This window comes from Miscanthus floridulus, chromosome 8 (genome assembly GCF_019320115.1).
Source record: "Miscanthus floridulus cultivar M001 chromosome 8, ASM1932011v1, whole genome shotgun sequence".
In the NCBI taxonomy this organism is placed as follows: domain Eukaryota; kingdom Viridiplantae; phylum Streptophyta; class Magnoliopsida; order Poales; family Poaceae; genus Miscanthus; species Miscanthus floridulus.
The window spans coordinates 211,543,520-211,561,692 of NC_089587.1; the positions used below are offsets into that span (position 1 = coordinate 211,543,520).

The 18,173-nt window shown below is 43.9% G+C and overlaps 3 protein-coding genes and 1 long non-coding RNA gene across 9 annotated transcripts; 2 read left to right on the top strand and 2 right to left on the bottom strand.

The window, feature by feature from the left end:
* Positions 1-369: 369 nt before the first annotated feature.
* LOC136474827 (uncharacterized) lies at positions 370-3,172 on the bottom strand. Of its 3 annotated transcripts, none has more exons than XR_010763028.1 (6): positions 2,991-3,172; positions 2,008-2,222; positions 1,494-1,552; positions 1,036-1,419; positions 672-924; positions 370-466 (listed from the first exon to the last, which is right to left on the bottom strand). It is a non-coding gene; the product is annotated as an uncharacterized lncRNA (long non-coding RNA). The 3 variants fall into 3 exon arrangements; XR_010763027.1 differs by having other exon boundaries at positions 1,036-1,423; XR_010763026.1 differs by having other exon boundaries at positions 1,036-1,552.
* Positions 3,173-4,944: 1,772 nt separating this feature from the next.
* On the bottom strand, positions 4,945-8,238 carry LOC136474828 (U1 small nuclear ribonucleoprotein C-2). Of its 4 annotated transcripts, none has more exons than XM_066472398.1 (5): positions 8,148-8,238; positions 7,821-7,863; positions 7,207-7,248; positions 6,843-7,080; positions 4,945-5,578 (listed from the first exon to the last, which is right to left on the bottom strand). In XM_066472398.1, exons 1-5 carry the CDS (start codon positions 8,153-8,155, stop codon positions 5,247-5,249), a joined length of 663 nt encoding a protein of 220 aa, XP_066328495.1. In that variant the 5' UTR covers positions 8,156-8,238; the 3' UTR covers positions 4,945-5,246. The 4 variants fall into 4 exon arrangements, with proteins under 4 accessions (XP_066328495.1, XP_066328493.1, XP_066328492.1 ...); XM_066472396.1 differs by lacking the exon at positions 8,148-8,238 and adding an exon at positions 7,983-8,075; XM_066472395.1 differs by lacking the exon at positions 8,148-8,238 and adding an exon at positions 7,983-8,065 and having other exon boundaries at positions 4,948-5,578; positions 6,843-7,104.
* A 756-nt stretch (positions 8,239-8,994) lies between these two features.
* On the top strand, positions 8,995-15,481 carry LOC136474829 (pentatricopeptide repeat-containing protein At3g16010-like). Its single transcript, XM_066472399.1, has 3 exons — positions 8,995-9,066; positions 12,818-12,851; positions 13,647-15,481. The coding sequence occupies exons 1-3, from the start codon at positions 9,019-9,021 to the stop codon at positions 15,479-15,481; spliced, it is 1,917 nt and encodes a 638-aa protein (XP_066328496.1). The 5' UTR covers positions 8,995-9,018.
* A 1,590-nt stretch (positions 15,482-17,071) lies between these two features.
* Positions 17,072-17,803, top strand: LOC136470587 (uncharacterized). Its single transcript, XM_066468383.1, has one exon. It carries the CDS (start codon positions 17,072-17,074, stop codon positions 17,801-17,803), a length of 732 nt encoding a protein of 243 aa, XP_066324480.1.
* Positions 17,804-18,173: the final 370 nt, after the last annotated feature.

Genomic DNA, 18,173 nt, shown 5'->3' on the forward strand with positions numbered 1-18,173 from the left:
GTACATTTATGCATACACACATAAAAGTTCATATCACCATAACAAGATTAATTGATTCCTCAACCTCTTAGAACCAACCATCTCTTTGAATTATCAATTTCCATTAGTATATGCAATTAGTAACTCAATGTAAGAGTATTCCTGTGTTCTGTGTTGTTTTCCAACTGCCCAGGTAGATTAAAATATATATGGCAGGAAGGTACTAACTACTCAAAATTACCACTTGCTACGAAGCTGATCAAAGCCCAGCTCATTCTGCATGGATAGCCTTGACAATTCTTAATACGCCACAGTTGCATGGATAGCCTTGACAATTCATAAAATTGGAGGGAAGAACCACAGCCCAGCGACCCAATTTCGGCCCCACACTCTAGCTGCAGCCATAGGTGCACGTGCTTCGCCACCAGGCCCCTCGCGTCGTCCCTGCGGTTCACCATAGTTCCACGCTGGCATGCTCCTCACGGCGCTAGCACCATGCATAGATAAGTTCAAGAGGAATTCTCATTTGACGCTTAAGAGTTTTTTGTTTTCGCAGTTGTAGACTTGCAGTATATAAATACGGATACCTCTATTGCTCCTATTGTAACTTCCACTGACAAATTAATAGTTTTGAAAACTCAAGGTACAAAAGTTGACAAGAAAAAAATGTAGAGAGAATAGGTAATTTGTACCAAAAAGCATCATTTTCCTCTGAGGTAACAAGTTTCCTGTGCTTTAGTCCTGCATCAACAATGATGAAATGATACTAGAATCACGGATCCAACTATTGCAGACAAACATCACACAAACGTAATAGCTACTATCAACAGTTCAATTTCAACTCTATAAGCATATACTATCAGAAGAAAATAGGCAATCCCACAATTACTAGGAAGCACGTCTACTTGATGTACATGCTCTTGAAATTGTCCAGATGAATGCCCCCTGCCAATTCAAAGAAACAACTTGGAAATGTCAGAACAATGGAAAGCAGTCTTCTATCATCACTTCATCAGCAGGTCAATTTCTATGCTTAACAAGGAATCAGCAGCTGACCAGATTGATACTCTCTCGAGATTGCAAACAAACCAATATGGCAACCCAAGTACCTCACACTTAGAAAACTGAATGTTTGAGGTGATCTTGGTATCCAAGTCGTGCTTTGAACCCTTTGACCATCTTCAAAGAAACAAAAAAAGAATTGATACAATCCAATTTTTATGATTTGACTCCAAAATAAAGCTATATCAATCAGCTCATAGATTAACCTGTATCACACAGAAGATAATGTATGCAATCGATGATATAAGCTCATTGTTAGGGATCTTCTCCATTGAATCAGAAAGAACTCTAGCACTTGATGACCAATCCATGTGCATATCCTTAATAAGGGCACACCTCTCTTTTACCTTTTGCTGATATGACTCCATTACTTCAGCTCTGCCTTCACACAACTTGAACTCAATGAGGTAAGAAAAAAATCTAATAAATAAACGAAACAAGTGAATACTAACATCTTCCAATATCCTGCTTTCTGCCAGTTGATATTCTCAGGGTCCATTGAGTTCCAAAGCTGCAAAGTAGCAAGTGTCGGGGCCAAGAAGAGTTAGTAATAACTCAATAGCCAAGTAATCTGTTCCCAATGGAAACCAACGGTAGTGCACTATTGGCATAATGTGCCTATACGCAAAACTAAAACAAGAAATATATCACTAAGCCATTAACCACCATTAACATCAGTTGAACATCAAATGTAAATGCAACAAATTTCACTAATATGTGTTTCCTCCCATATCAACCAAAATAATGAACAGTAAATATTTAGAAATATTATCATTCAGCCTCACTATAGAAATGTAAAACATCCCCAGACCAAATATTTGGTCTAACATAAAAGGAAGGAAAAAATGCATGCATTACATCAGATTTCAGATTGTACAAACCGCTAATGGAAGCATTTATACGAGGGCAAGTTAATCAAATTGGATCTAAAATGGTCAAGATGGATAGATGAGAAGAGATGCCTACCTGCGGTCTACGATCAGTAAGTTGTCCTCTGAAATTTGTATCAAATGCCATGGAAGTGCTATGGAGTCTGCATCGAAATCCTGAATAGTTGGAGCAACTTCTTTTCTCAGACCAAGTTTATCAGTAATCCAGCTCCTGATGCCATTGCTTATATTGAAGACTGGATAAACTGTTTCTGAAGTCCTTCCTAAATCTGCTTTTCTGACCGCATGATTCTGCAAAAAGAATCAGAAAGTGATAAATCAGATAATTCTTTAGTGTAAAAATAGAGTGCAAAAATATTTATCAGACTGGAAATCAAGCTCAGAAACAATGTATTCACAGATGGGAAATTATTCGTTCTTTGCATATAGGGCGGCATGATTTAACTTGAACCGGCATGGCTGATTGGAGCAGCCCTCGGTGAGCCATGGCCTGAAAACTTTACCCCAAATTATGTTATTACTTTTGAGACAACAAAACATGAGAACATTCTCCTTAAACTGAGTATATTTAGTTTAGTTGCTTAGAACTATGGTTTAAAAAGAGTACCTAGATGGACAGGCACACATAAAAAAAAGCTGACCTATATCCTGGGTGCTGGGCTGTGGCCACATCCCCTGTGACATGATTTTCCAAAGATAGACTAATTGTGTTGCTAACAACAATCTGGCAGCACGCATGCGTCACAGGATAAGGGGTTAAGCAAGAACCTCCAAAATAAAAAAGCAATCTAGGACAAACTTCTGAGTAATACCTTCAGTTTTCACTGAAGAAAGTAGGAAAAAATTAGATATATATGGTTCTGTCATTTAGGATGGAGAAGAAAAGGAAACTACATGGTCCGGTTACTTGGTTATCTGAGTCAATCTGCAACAGCAAGGAACAAAATCATCCCATCATCTACCCGGGACTAAAAAAATTTCATGAATAATCTTCCTAGTATAGTGCTATCTGAACCCTGAATGATTCAAATATGAATACACATGTGTCAACAAACATACACTCCCTTCCAATTGTCAGCAGATGAATTGTGAAGCTACTGATTGGCCAGGTCGGTGATGGGCGACGGCGGAGTAGATCGGGGATGGGCGGGGCAGTCGCACCGGTCGTGGATTCCGACGGCTGTCCGACCCTGTGGTGGCGGCGCTGCCGCTGTAGACGCAGCGCCTGCGGCGAGTGCACTGCGGTGCAGTGCCGGGCGAGCGAGAGGGCGCGCGTGCAGGCAGGCCGGGCAGGGCGTGCCGGAGACGCGTATCGCGGGAGTAGCTGGAAGGCGGTATCGCGAGAGGATAGGGGCAGCGAAAGGCGCTATCGCGGAGGGAGATATGCATGTCACGGCAGACGGACGACCCCAAGCTTTTGTCGCACACGAAAAAAGTGTCCACATTTTACTCTTTTTAGTTTTTTTCGGATCGTGCCACGGCATGTTTTTCATTAAGCAGAAGAGAAAGTTTTGTTCTAAAATCAGGATTACGGTAAACCGAAGTTTTGTCCACCTTTTACTCTTTTTAGTTGTGATGTGAGATGTGAAAAGCACACTACTATTATGTAATAGTGTCAAATTGAAGCCTTTCAAGTAATGACATTTGCCATCCTGCAAAGATATACTAAGATCATCATACACCTCTTGCCCAAAAGAAAATGTGAATTTAAAATAATATCAATTAGCTCTGCCTTTTCTCATAATCTGTTTTAGCACGTGCCATTACCTGAAGTGTAAAAGCAGTTGTAAATACTGTCATAACCAATGATCCAGTCTCAACAAGGTTCAAGACTTCAAGTCAAGATCCATGGGATGCCATTCACCCAGGACACAATTAGAATAACGGGCACCTTGTCATGATAAGCAAACTCCTTATCAGCTGAAATCGAAATTTTGGCATGTACCAGTTAGGATAAAAGGCCATATCATCGGCTAAGTGGCCCAATTTGATTCCCATCTTTTGGAGGAATAGATATATTTTACCTTATCAGTGAGCATAAATTTTGAACACCACTGGTCAAAATCTAGTGAATTTACAGTTCCAGAGTTTTTTTATTCAACTTCCTTCAAAATTTAGCCGATCTATTCCTCCAAAAAAGAATACAGAAACACAAAAGGAGTTGAGTGATTACTCGCTTAGGAAGCTCACACGTTCTGCGAGGGGAGCAAGGCCTATCAAGCTGAAAACGAACACCCATGCCTGCTAACACAAATGTGTCACTACCTGGCCACAAAGCCAAGAACATTCAACAAGTTGAAGGGAAATATTAAGTGAAAATAAAATAACCAGGGATTCAACTATGCTATCAGCGTTTGTCATCTCCACTGCGCGCGAAGTGAGGAAAACAAATTCAAAGCATGTCACTGATCCAGCGTTGGTATTAGGCTTCAGCCTTCAGGAGAGCATGTGGTTACAGCTGCACCCAAAGGCAAGAACTCAACAGCCAGAGGGAGAGCGTCGTACGATTCCCTTGCCGGCAGACCAGCAGTTCCTCTCCATCCTAGCTGATTTTATTCCAACAAGAGCAGAAGCACACGGCAGAACAAAACAGACTTTATTTTTGTTGTTAATTGGAATGTGCACATTTTTTCCCACAGTAATTGCATAGGACGAGCTATGCTTCCCTCTCAGCTTTTCAATTCTGATCTCAAAAGTCAAAACTACTAAAATCCTAGCAGAATTAATTAACCATGCAAACAGGTCAGCTCAATAGGCCATACCCAAAACACGCACGAAACTATGCCTTCTGCAGTAGTAAGTGCAATTGAAATATATGTTAAAGTGCCACCACAGTTTTTGGAAGGCAAACAGGGGCGGTGTACCCTGAAGGCTGAAGCTGATTATGGAAGGTAACATAAAAAATACTTGCGGGTAAAAGTGAGACAAAAACATCTAAAACATGAATACTGGTGAATCATATATATAACACATAAATGTGTTATCGAGTTCAAGCATCCCATGCCACATAAATTTCTGACAGGAAACCTAGTTTTCACCTTCAATCGTCCGTTTTTTTGAAATTGATATAGAAAGTCGATTACATAGTTAACCTACGATATAGAAAGTCGATTACATAGTTAACCTACATCGACTTAGCATACAGTGCCCCAACCACACCGATTACACTCAGAAAGTTTTTCTCAACAATCACTTGAATTCAAGCTGGCAGAAATGGCCTCAGTTAAATGATGGCAACATCAACTTCCAAAGGAGCAAGCCTTTCTGGCAACATCAACTTCATATGCCTCCCAAGTAAATGACTAAGGAACAGAATCAGTGGTTGCCCTCTGATGGCAGAGCATAGGAGAATGCAGGCTGTGGAGCAGTTGGTGGAGCTGGAGGAGCACCAGAAGTCGGACCTGCAGGTGCTGGTGGATTCGCTTGGTAAATGGGTGGAGGTGCTGCACTGTTAGGAATGGGGGCACCTGGGACTCCAGATGTTGGAGGCGGTAGTGTTGGAGGCCTTGGGAGTGGGGCCATCTGCATCGGCATAGAACCAGGTGGAGCGCCCGGTTGTGGCATGGAGCCAGGTGGGGCGCCTGGTTGTGGCATGGAGCCAGGTGGGGCGCCTGGTTGCAGCATGGTTGGTGGAGCACCAGGATAACCTGACATATTTGAAAAAAAAAACAGTAACACAAAGTAGTCATTGTTTGGTTTGAATAAGTGACATGTATCAGGATATCAATGGTTTTTATGAAAAATGTAAAGGACACTCTTCCAAAGGCCATAGGCCAACTTATCAGCTGTGCGAAGTCAGCACAACATTAAGCAACTACCTCCATCCACAAGTATAAGCATTTCTAGGAATTTTAGAACATTAAGGAGGAAGCAAAATGACTGGTGACCTTTAATCAATCGCTAAGATTACTGAGATGGCAGTGCCTTTACAGAGATGCCAGAAACAGAAGGCTCCAGTTAAAATTTTAAATACCAACATCACGTTGATGCAAACAAATATTTTTTTAGTTATGAGGGAGAGATAAGGTTGATTACACAGGAAATGCTTACATCTGTAGACAAATTTTGAATGCTAGAAGTAGTAAATAAGGATGAGGGAGAGGGAGGGTTGATTTACAACTAGTAAACAAGGATGCTTACAACACTTGTCAATATGATCTATAACTTACAAATTTATCTTCATAATTACAGACACAGTCTATTTATCAACTAATAGAAAAATAGTACCATGGTTTGAGATAAACGTGAAAACAAAAAATATCAGAGTACTCTAATTTAAGCATTTTAGGTCTCCAATTCTCCACTCATCACAAACCACATGATTAATTGCTTTAGTAAAGGTAAAAAACTGGGGGAGTTTTTGAGAATATTTACATCTTGTCCTAAAAAATCTGTTCCGTTCCCCAGAAAAAAAAATATATCAGTACAGAACAGTTTGCACATATTTGTTTCCTTGCAGAAAATGAAGACCAGTTTCTTCTAGATTGGAACTAAAGTCACTAGTAACTACAAACCAGGATGTACCCAAAACAAATAAATCCATGAAATTTCATGGTACAAAATAAACCAGACCTAATTAACCGACATATGGTAGGTAACGAGCGTACCAATGCCCTATTAAGCAACATGAAAATAATTAATGTACTGTGCAGATACATGCAGAAGAACCTGAATTGGGCTATAACAAACAAACAAACAAGTAGCAGTCTTTGCAGAACATTCAACTTTTGATGTTTGTTCTGCTAAGGTTGGAGGCAGGGGTAAATGTAGTTATTTCATCTTCAATGAAGAAAGCAATATAGAATTAATGGGAAGAGGCATAAATTATGGGTTATAGACTTGTACACATAGTAGCCATCATAATAGATGCTAGCAATCATGATGAACGATACAAACAGCAGCCCTGTTTACCTGGAACACCTGGAGCTGGTAAAATCGGGGGCCTAACTCCTGGCATCAATGGTGCTTGAGGGAATCCATGAGGCATTCCAGGGGTTGGCAGAATTGGAAGACGAGGGCGAGCTACAGCTCCTGGGAATGCGAGCATATGTTGGTTGAAAGGGGCACCTGCCTGGAAAGCTGCAGCTTGTCCAAGATGCTCCTTGATTCTTTGATCAATTAAACTTTGAGTTTGCTGCTCCTCAAATTGCTGATAGTAGGTTCGAACATTAGCCTAGAATATTTCAAATAAGGTTCAGCAACATTTTATTATAGATGAATAGGCACAAAAAACAAATTGGGGCTATGGAGACTATACAAAGAATAAAATAAATACCTTGTGTTTGTATCCAGCATTGTGTTGCTTCCGGACAGATGGCTGCAACATTTTTTTACAAAGTAGTTAACCCATGTTTCAAAAATAAGACAAGAAAATAAAAACAGAGTACATGGTAGCAAAGAGCAAACACCATTCTTGGATTTATACAGTTTGCAGAAGCAACTATGTTGAAATCACTTGTGTATGTAATACGTGAAAGTCCAAAAGGGAGAACACCTATTTCAATTCAGGAAGCCAAGAGAACTGTAGTTTGTGAATATCTCATACATTATGCAAGCCTGAATATGCAGCTACCTAGTGCACGGCTACATAAAGGATGGAGCACTGCAGTCTATATCGAGCATCAATAATTTCAAGGACCACACAATGTCAAAAAATATTCTTAGGGAGTTGGAAACAAAATTGAATTGAGCCACTTAGATGAACAAACATGAACAAGTGGCATAAAAAACTCTTATTTCGCTTATGTTCACTAAAGCTTATACTTGGCAGCAACACAAATTATGCATAGACTAGATTACTGCATGCAATCCTAAGGAAACCTACAAAGAAATGATGAGCCTGTTACATGTCTCTAGCCTTAGAAAATTGAAGCAGAACAAGACACTAACCGAGTCATGGGTCAGGTAGGTGTCGCAGTAGTCACAGTAATACCTGCACGATAAGAACAAGACAGAAGTCAGAACACGAGCTAAGACATAAATCGAAAGGAACACAACAACGCAGCACAGACAGAGGCAGGTAGTATCATCTAACAAAGACCCCAATCCCACCGCATCGTGGAATCGACAAGCGAGATCTTGGCGCAAATCATGGGACGCCAGTGCTAGGGTTTCAAATCCAACGCCTATCACCCCCCACCCCAGTACACCACAACCGCACCCCTGCTGATGGACATATGGGCGCAAGTTTAGTAGCCAATACGAAGAAGCACTCACCGAGGCATCGCAGCGGCGGAGGACGGCAGCGGACTCGGTCGAGAACGGAGTCGGAGGCTCGGAGCAGGAGCACCGGACTCTGCTTTACGAGCCCTTCGAGAGTTCCAGGACCCTTAAAGGGCTGGGCCGGTCAATGGCATGTAGGCCCATCCAAGTCGGGCTCGATGATGGCCCATAAGCTGAGTTCTGGAAAGGCAGGCCCGCAAGCCCTTGTGGCCGCGCACTGGCTATCTGGAGATCTGCAGCCTGTTCGCTTGTCAGCCCAAATCAGCCAGCTAACAGTATTTTTCTTTTATAATAAACCAGCACCAGCCAGCCCAAATCAGCCTAGAAACCAACCAGCGAACAGGCCACTGGACCATTCCCTTGCTCTGCAGCACGATTCTTGGAGTATTTTTCTCTCTCCCAAACAAATCCGCCGCCGCCGCCCATGGTGGCCTCGTGACCGCGCCGGCGTCGCCCCGGCCTCTGACGCCCCCAGTCAGCCGGCCCCGGCTCCGGCTGACCTCGTATGCCGGCAGGCCTTTGCCGCCCCCGCCGCCCATGGCCTCGTGACCCCCGACACCTGCAGCTCCGGCACTGGCCGGCGGCTCCGGACTCCGCCGCCCTCGGCTGCGGCCACCACGTCGGCTCCTGTATCCCCCGCAGACTCCTGTTCTTCGCGCGAATCTTGATGCCCTTTCCATTGCCAGGATAGGCCTGGTGGCCACACATACATGTGGAAAATCCACTCTCGCTTAGTCCTGATGCTTCCAAGTTCCAACCACGAGGCCCACCGGCCACCGCCCAGTGTACTGTGTCTGCGTAGCGAGTGGCTGCTTACGACTTCGCCCTCCTCAAGGCGCAGCGCAGCCGACGCTGGCTGCTAGAGATGGCTCGTCGCGGTGTACAGCTCCTGGTGGCACAGGGGGATCTCCTCGTCGCGAGAAATTTAGATATCTAACCCGTTATTCACGCGTCCTCTCATAATATAATCCTCAATTCGCATGTCTTTAGAAAAATGATCTATGTCCTACGAATTGTTTTGAAATTTAATCTTTTCAAGAATTTCTCTATTTCTGTAATTCCAAAAATCCTCTTTCACTGTTTGGGACGGGAGAAAAGACATCATTACCCCTCCCTTGTTTCTGTTTTGTTCCCGTTCGCTGGGGCCTGGACTCGACTCGCAGGAGCATGAGTCGCGAGTGCCGCGACGGACTCCCACGCGCCGCGGCGTCTGCGAGCTGCCCGGTCTCCGTCGCCCGTCGCCCGCCGCCCGCCGGCCACGGCCAGCGCCCGCGCCCTCCTCCCGCTGCTCCTCCTCCTCGCGCCTCCCTGTAGTTCCTCCTCCCGCTGGCAGCTGCGCCTCCTCCTCTCGGCAAGGAAGCTAGGGTTAGAGGGGGTTTGCGGCGTCCACCATCGGGCCGACCCCTGCGCCGTCCATTGGACTGCGGCTGAAGGGGTTGCGACCTCCACCTGCTCCATGGCTCCAGGGTAAGAGCCCCAATCTCCTCCCTCTGTACTGTATGTTTAGGGTTCCTGTTGATTTAGGGGGGCACAATCTAAATTGTGTCTCTTTTATTTTTTGTTGGTATCCGGTAGAATCAATCCGTCCATTGTTGATGTCGTGGATAAACCCGTAGAAATATTTTCCAACTTAGCTGTTACAGAGGCAGAGGCTGCTGCAAGTAATGTAGGCCATGACAATGCCACAGAACAAGGAGATTGCGGTAATCCTGTAGTTGTTTCTCATCAAATTGACTGGGAGAGTCTACTGATAACTCCTCTTACAGAAGACCAGATTGGTACTGCACTTCCTGTGATGGATGAGGATGCAATGTATGAGTTTATTGGCCTTAGAGCAGAGGATGAGAGAGCTGAACAGGCTAGGATGCCGGCCCAAAAGGTGACTGAAATTAATCTTGATGATGTGGAGCTACAAGATGCAGACTTGTTGGTTCATGATCATGTACCTAGTGAGGAATTCTGTTTTCTGTGACAAAGAAGACCCTCCAATGGAAGTTGGAACAATATATTCTAGTATGGATGAGTTTAGGGCTGCAGTGCGACATCATGCTATAAAGGGGCAATTTCAGCTTGCAACCAAGAAATCTCGCAAAGATTATTTCAGCGGCAAATGCGCTCATGAGGGTTGTTCATGGACTATTTCAGCAAGGTTGATGCGTGATGATCAACAAGTCAGGGTACTAACACTTTTCATATGCAGCACGCTAACACTTTTTATATATATGCACGGCTATTCTGTCACTTTTCATATGCAGCACGCTAACACTTTTCATATATATGCATGGATGTTCTGTCACTTTTCATATGCATCACACTAACTGACATGTTTGTTTCAATTTGATAGGTTGCAGTAAATAAAGGAAAGCATTTTTGTCCATCTACTAAAGAATTGATAACCAAGATGGCAAGCTACAAATGGGTAAGAGATAAGGCAATCCCTTTTCTAAAGAAGGATCCAAACATGCTTGCAACAAAACTAAAAAAAGAGTTAGAGGAAAAGTATTAAGTCACAATTGGGTACCCAACTGTGCATCTTGGGAGGGAGAAGGCAAGACAGGAATTTTTTGGCACATGAGAAGATAGTTTTGGTTATTTGTTCAACTTCAGATTGAGCTTAGAATGCCAGGAAGTGTTGTAGAGATAGAGGTTGTGAATACGGAGGAAGGTGTATTTTTTCATAGGTTCTTTTGTTGTATGAAGCCAAGCATTGATGGTTTCCTTAATGGTTGTAGGCCATTTTTTAGTATTGATTCTACAGCTCTCAATGGTAGATGGAACGGGCACCTACCTTCAGCTACAGCACTAGATGGGCACAACTGGATTTTTCTAGTTGCATTTGGATTTTTTGATGGTGATACTACTGATAATTGGACTTGGTTTATGCAGCAGCTGCAAAAGGCAATTGGTGATCCACCTCACCTAGCTATAAGTTCAGATGCTTGCAAGGGCCTAGAGAATGCAGTGAAGAAGGTATTCCCTTGGGCAGAGCATAGAGAATGTTTTATCCATCTGATAAAGAATTTTAGCAAGAGGTTTCAAGGGCTTGCATTTGGGAGAATGTAACCTGCAGGGAGTGGCAAGTGTCAGGTAAACCATGTGCACATGCTTTGGCACTCATCATCACTTGTAGAAATACTAAGATGGAAGACTACTTGGATCCTTATTCTTCAGTGTACCGTTTTAGACTAGCCTATGGTGGTGTGATCAAACCACTGCCCGATAAATCTCAGTGGGTGCGTGTGGAACTTGGATTCAAAGTGATGCCACCACTAGATAAGAGAGATGTTGGAAGACAATGGAAAAATAGAAAACCTAGCAGCCTAGAGAACAAGGGAAGCAAGCCTAGGGGCAAAGGCATGTGGAAGGTTAAGTGTCAAAATTGCTTGGGTCTTGGCCATAGGACTAACTCTCCAAAGTGCCCTCTTAATGGAACAAAGAAGAGGTAAATGTGTATGCCTTTTTGAAATAATGCATACTTGCTGAATATTTTGTATTCATCTCAATTTTTCTTATACAGAAAAAGTCGAGCCAAGAAAGGGAAGGCAGGGAGACCTGCTGGTTGTAGCAAAGGTGATGCAACTCCTAGTCCATCCAAAAGGCAGAAGGTTGTAGTGGCAGAAGGCACAAGTGAAATAAACACTAGTCCTGGACCTGTTACAAGGAGGCAAAGGTGATTCCTGAAAACTAAAATCAACACTAGTCTCTTTTAACCTATTGCAATTAACCTTTCTCATTTTTTAGCCAATTGCAACTAACAATGGGGGAACTTGGAGGGACAAATCAAATCACTACAAGCCCCAGAGCAGTTACAATAAGGTAAAAATCATTCATTGTGCGTGACATGTGTGCATCTTATCTCATGTACTGAACCATTCCATTGACCTATGATATGTAGTGAAACTGGAGAAAGGCCAAATAATACAATGACCACTCCAAGGAAGAGTCCAAGGAAGAGGCTAGGTCTCAAGAAAAAACTCACTCCAAGCAAGGGGAAGAACATGGATGCTTGAATAATCTTCCTTTAATGTTATGAGACTTTTGTCTGTTAAGATTCCCGACCATCTTTTGTGCATGTGAACTTGTGGTCCTAAATTGGCTAGATGACTCTCTTTTGTATGGCTATTTTTATGTGAACTATGTGAACTTGTAGTCGTATCAGATTGGCTAGATGGCTGAGTTGTTAACGTAAACCTATTTATTAAATTGTATGTGAACGTGTACTAATATTAAATCTATGCTGGAATTGTGCAGTTCATTTTATTATTTATGGTGAAATTGTATGGCTGTTTTTATCGTGTAAAACATGTTATTTACATTTATTTTGAACATATATATTTGATCTGTGCAAAATATTAGTCTTTAGGAGCATGGGACGGAGCTGGGAAGAAAAATGAATAGGCTAGGAAGGAGATTACACCATCTGGGACGCATCTGAGTGGCTAGGCATGTGTCCCTGGAATGAGAGAGGGGCAGTAACGTCTTTTCCCATGCCCTAAACAGTGAAGAGAGTCCCTGGAATTACAGAAAGGGAGAAAATCTCGAAAAGACTAAATTTTAAAACAATTCGCAGGACATGGATCATATTTTTAAAGACATGCGAATTGAAAGGTTATATTACGAGAGGCGCTCGAATAACAGGTTAGATATCTAAATTTCTCCCTCAGTCGCCGAGCCTTTCTCGAAGGATCAAGCAAACAGGTGAGGCGCGGCTTTCTTGTTTCACTTATTTCGGTTTCCTAGCTCGCTTTCGAGAAATTTCGGGCAGTGTCAATACCCTGGCTATCAGTGTAGTGTATGGGTGTGCTTAGCACGTTTTTGGATTTCGCATGAAGTTTTAATGAGAACTATATTGATCTAAGTAAGGTCGGATTTATAGAGATCAGACAAAATCGGAAGCAGTGTGGTGGTAGTGGGGCTATGAAGTTGCGATGGATGTAGATTTGCGTTGTAAAACATGCTTTCAACTACCTGGTGTATCCAAAAGTAAAAAAAACGATGGATTCTTTTGATATGTCACCAGAATGCAGAACAGACATTAGTGAGGTGTCGTGATGTACTGTATATGCAGCAAAAATTGTATTGCAGTTTGTTTTATTTGGGTTCTGTTAGAGTTTGTGGGGATTCACAACCTCAGCTTTGTATAATTGCAAAAGGGAAGATATTACATAAGTCAGATTTGATGAATTGCTGACACATAATATGTCTGTTGATATTTAGTAATGTAATGTGAAATTTGCTATGTTTAGTATGAGTAAATTAATTCCTATGTTCAATCAGTACCAGAAACCAAGTAGAATGAATTTCCTACAAACATAGTTCACAAGTTGTCCTTCCAGATTAGAAGCTGAAGCGAGTCTTGATTTGACGTGCGTTTTGTTAGTTTTTAGTTCTAAGCAATAACAAAAAAACTTTTCTAATGATGACTGAAATGCCATGTTTTTTCTTACTATCTTTTCCCCTTTCCTTGACCACTCTTGATTTTTTGGCTTTCAGAAAGTGAGATTGTTCGGATGTTTCATCCTCCAGTTCGTCAGAGTGAGGAAGCAATAGCAACCATTGTGCCAAGATACACGCATTCTGTGCGTGTCTTGGATGAGAGGTTCATTAGGATCCTGAAGATATTCAAGTGGGGCCCTGATGCTGAGAAGGCACTGGAGGTTCTCATGCTTAGAGTTGATCACTGGTTGATACGGGAGGTTATGAAAACTGACATTGGGGTCAACGTGAAGATGCAGTTCTTCAGATGGGCTGCAAAGCGGAGGAATTATGAGCATGACACATCCACTTACATGGCATTGATACGTTGTTTGGAAGTAGTGGAGCAGTATGGTGAGATGTGGAAGATGATCCAAGAAATGCTACGGAACCCCATTTGCGTTGTCACCCCAACAGAGCTTTCAGAGGTAGTTCAGATGCTGGGGAATGCTAAGATGGTCAACAAGGCAATTGCAATCTTCTACCAGATCAAAACGCGGAAGTGTCAGCCAACTGCGCAGGCATATAACAGCATGATAATAATGTTGATGCATGAGGGCCAATATCAGAAAGTCCATGAACTATACAATGAGATGAGCACTGAGGGTCATTGCTTCCCAGACACTATGACGTACAGCGCACTGATTTCTGCTTTTTGCAAACTAGGTCGCCGTGATTCAGCAATTCAGTTGTTGAATGAGATGAAGGAGAACGGAATGCAGCCAACTACTAAGATATATACAATGTTAATAGCTTTGTTCGTCAAATTGGATGATGTTCTTGGAGCATTGAGTTTGTTTGAAGAGATGAGGCATCAGTATTGCCGACCGGATGTATTTACTTACACTGAGTTGATCACGGGCCTTGGTAAAGCTTGCAGAATAGATGAAGCATATCACTTCTTCTATGAAATGCAGCGAGAAGGCTGCAGGCCAGACACGGTTGTTATGAATAATATGATAAATTTCTTATTCAAGGCTGGTCATTTGGATGATGCTATAAAGTTGTTTCAGGAGATGGGAACATTGCGGTGCATTCCTAGTGTGGTGACATACAATACTATCATAAAAGCACTTTTTGAATCAAAATCTCGTGCTTCTGAGGTTCCATCTTGGTTTGAGAGAATGAAGGAAAGTGGGATCTCCCCCAGTTCATTCACCTATTCTATCCTGATTGATGGATTCTGCAAAACCAACAGGATGGAGAAGGCCATGATGCTACTGGAGGAGATGGATGAAAAGGGTTTCCCTCCATGTCCAGCGGCATATTGCAGCCTGATTGATGCTCTTGGAAAAGCTAAGCGCTATGATCTTGCTTGTGAGCTTTTTCAGGAACTAAAGGAAAATTGTGGCTCGTCCAGTGCTCGGGTATATGCAGTTATCATTAAACACATAGGAAAGGCTGGACGGTTTGATGGTGCTATAAATATGTTTGACGAAATGAATAAACTTGGTTGTGCTCCTGATGTTTATGCGTACAATGCTCTCATGTCCGGATTAGCAAGAACGGGCATGCTTGATGAAGCTCTTAGTACAATGAGAAGAATGCAAGAGCATGGGTGTATTCCTGATATCAACTCATACAATATTATTCTTAACGGGCTGGCAAAAACAGGAGGACCTCATCGTGCAATGGAGATGCTTTCTAACATGAAACAATCTACAGTAAGACCTGATGTTGTCTCTTATAATACTGTCCTTGGTGCCTTGAGTCATGCTGGCATGTTTGAGGAGGCAGCAAAGCTGATGAAAGAGATGAATACATTGGGGTTTGAGTATGATCTTATTACATATTCGTCTATACTTGAGGCTATTGGAAAGGTTGATCATGAATATACTGGCCAAGGTTGCTGATGCGCAATAGATGGGAGTTGTTTGTTTTCCACATAACACACCTAATGCGGGCTTGCTTTCTTGAAAAAAAAATCTTTAGGAGAGCTTTATCTGTTTGCATGTGTGAAAGGATGTGCCTCGTGCTTACTCAGGTGAATTGTTGTAGAAGAAAATACTGAAGACTGAAACTGATCAAACTGTAAAGGTGTATATTTCACTAATTGATCATGTGTCCTGTATTGTCCAGGCCTATTATTTTTTAGTGTCTTTTGCTAATACACAATTACAAGTCTAACTACAGTTAGTTTTTGTGAAGGTGCGAATCATCTAACAATTTCCTGAAAGGTTTGAGATCATTGAAGCACAAGCCTAACTACTCTATGTTGAGATGTTTCTTCAGCAACCCACATTCACAGGTATACATTCCTGAAGTCCAAGCAGGTGTTACTGTGCACAACTCTGATTTTTTTTTCAATCATTCTATTACAGTGAAAGAAAAATATGGAACACTTATTTGTCACACGTTTCTCTTGTGTGGCCATGTCCTGGATTTGGACATGGATAATCCAGGTGTCCTTTTGATGTTAACACTGCTGAAACTGACTTGTTATTTTCAGTTACTACTCTAATGGTAATTGGGCGGATGCACTTATTTGTCACACGTTTCTCTTGTGCGGATGCACCCAAGAAAAAAAAATGAAATACCAGTCAGTAGGATCAAATTTTCACCTTGGTTGCAGCTCAAGTCTAGTATCTATATGACAGGCGCACCCCCCCTCCAGTTTGCTCCAGCTTCACCACTGTGCCCAACATACAGCTGCAAGGCTAACCACATGAAAATGTTTACTGCTTGGCAGACAGGCCTACCGCCTACAAGAAAATCCCAAGACGTGGGCAACTTAGGCTCCAAACAAAATGTGCCAAGACACAACCAAAGAAGAGATGATTTATGGTTTCTTTTTCAATGCAGAAGGCACAAGTTTGTTTCCTTGCCAATGATGCCGTAACAGGTTATCTTTTGTTAAGATGGCATCCTGCATAGCTAACCACATAAAAAATTTGATCTTCAGAGGTATCTTGGCTTTCCAAATGGCTTTGTAGCTCATACCATACTCAGATCTGCACAGGTGTCTACACGTATTTCGCAGAAAACCTGCCCTTTTCCCCAGTTCCACTTGATCTTTCATTGTTCAAAGCACATCTGAACAAGATATCATGTAATCTTCTATGTTGGGTTTGGAGCTCTTCCTTAAGCCATCTTCTAAATGATAGATGGCAGTTCTTCCCATATACTTCATGTGACAGCTATAAGTCTTGTCCTTATCTACTTAGGATAATTATCTAGAGTAGTTGGTGGCTGTGTCTGCCCTTATCTTTATCCCTAGCATCTACTTTAGCATCTCTAGAATATGTTGTAGCTTTCTTAAGGCTCAAGTAAGCTTTCTTAAGGCTAAAGCAAGCTATCCTATATGTATCCTCAACCTGCCATAGTTGTGGCATGGCTAATGAAATCTGAAATTTAGCTCCAAACCTGTGTTTTGGTTCTAACAAATGGTATCTAGAGCCTAAGTTCATCTGGATTCTACCCTTACCCCATCCCAATCCGTCGCCATGTCTCTCCACTCCTCATCCTCTTCCTCCAACCGTTCCACCACCTCCAGCATACGTGCTGCAGCGGCTGCAGCAGCCAGGCGCGAGGAGGCGGTGACCGAGCGTGCAGCAGCAGCGGAGCGGGCGGCTCGCATCGCCCAGGCGGAGCTTGCTGCGGCGCGTGCGGCTGAAGCCGCCCACCAGGCAGCAGCGGAGGCGCGGGAGGCTGCAGCAGCAGCGGCTGCGCTCCATGCGGAGGCGGACGCGGGCGAGCAGGAGGACTATAGCTCCCGGGCGGGCGCGTCGGATGCAGGAGCGGCTGCGGCTACGGCTCTGCGCCGCGGAGCGAACGCCGAGCGGGCCTGGCCCGATGCGGGCGGCCTGGGCGGACGCGGTGGACGTGAGGCTGGCGACCGCGACGGCTTCGATGACCGACGCGGACGCGACGGGGGCCGCTTCGATAGACGCCGCCGTGACTTTGATCGGGACGAGCGGGCGGCACGCGACGCCAATGCCTGGCTGGAGCGGGAGGAGCGGCGCGAGGCGCGGGACCTGGGCGAACGGGATGCTGGCACGCGGAGCCCTCACAGGCAGCGCGCCTCCTCTTCCCCGGACCGGCGCCGTGGTCGTCGTGGCCGGCCCGGCTCCCCTCCCGTCGTGCAGACCGTCGTCAAGGACGCCGACGGCAGATGGCCCATGCTCACCAAGACCAACTATGCCGAGTGGTCCATGGTGATGAAGGTGAAGATGTAGGCGCGGCGCATGTGGGATGCGGTACGGTATGGCGATGCCGACTTCGACGAGGATCGGCGGACACTGGAGGCGCTTCTTGCTACTGTTCCGACGTAGATGCACTCCTCCCTCGCGAACAAGCGGACCACCAAGGACGCCTGCGACGCCATCACCGCTGCACGCATTGGTAGTGACCGCGCCCGTAGGTCCACGCTTCAGAAGCTGCGTCAGGAGTGGGTGAACCTGGCTTTCAAGCCGGGTGAGGACGTCGACGACTTCGCTCTCCGCCTCAACACCCTGATGCAGCAGTTGGCGCGGTACGGCGACAACGACATCGACGAGGAGAGAGCTGTCGAGAAGTTCCTCTGCGTCGTCCCCAAAAAGTACTCGC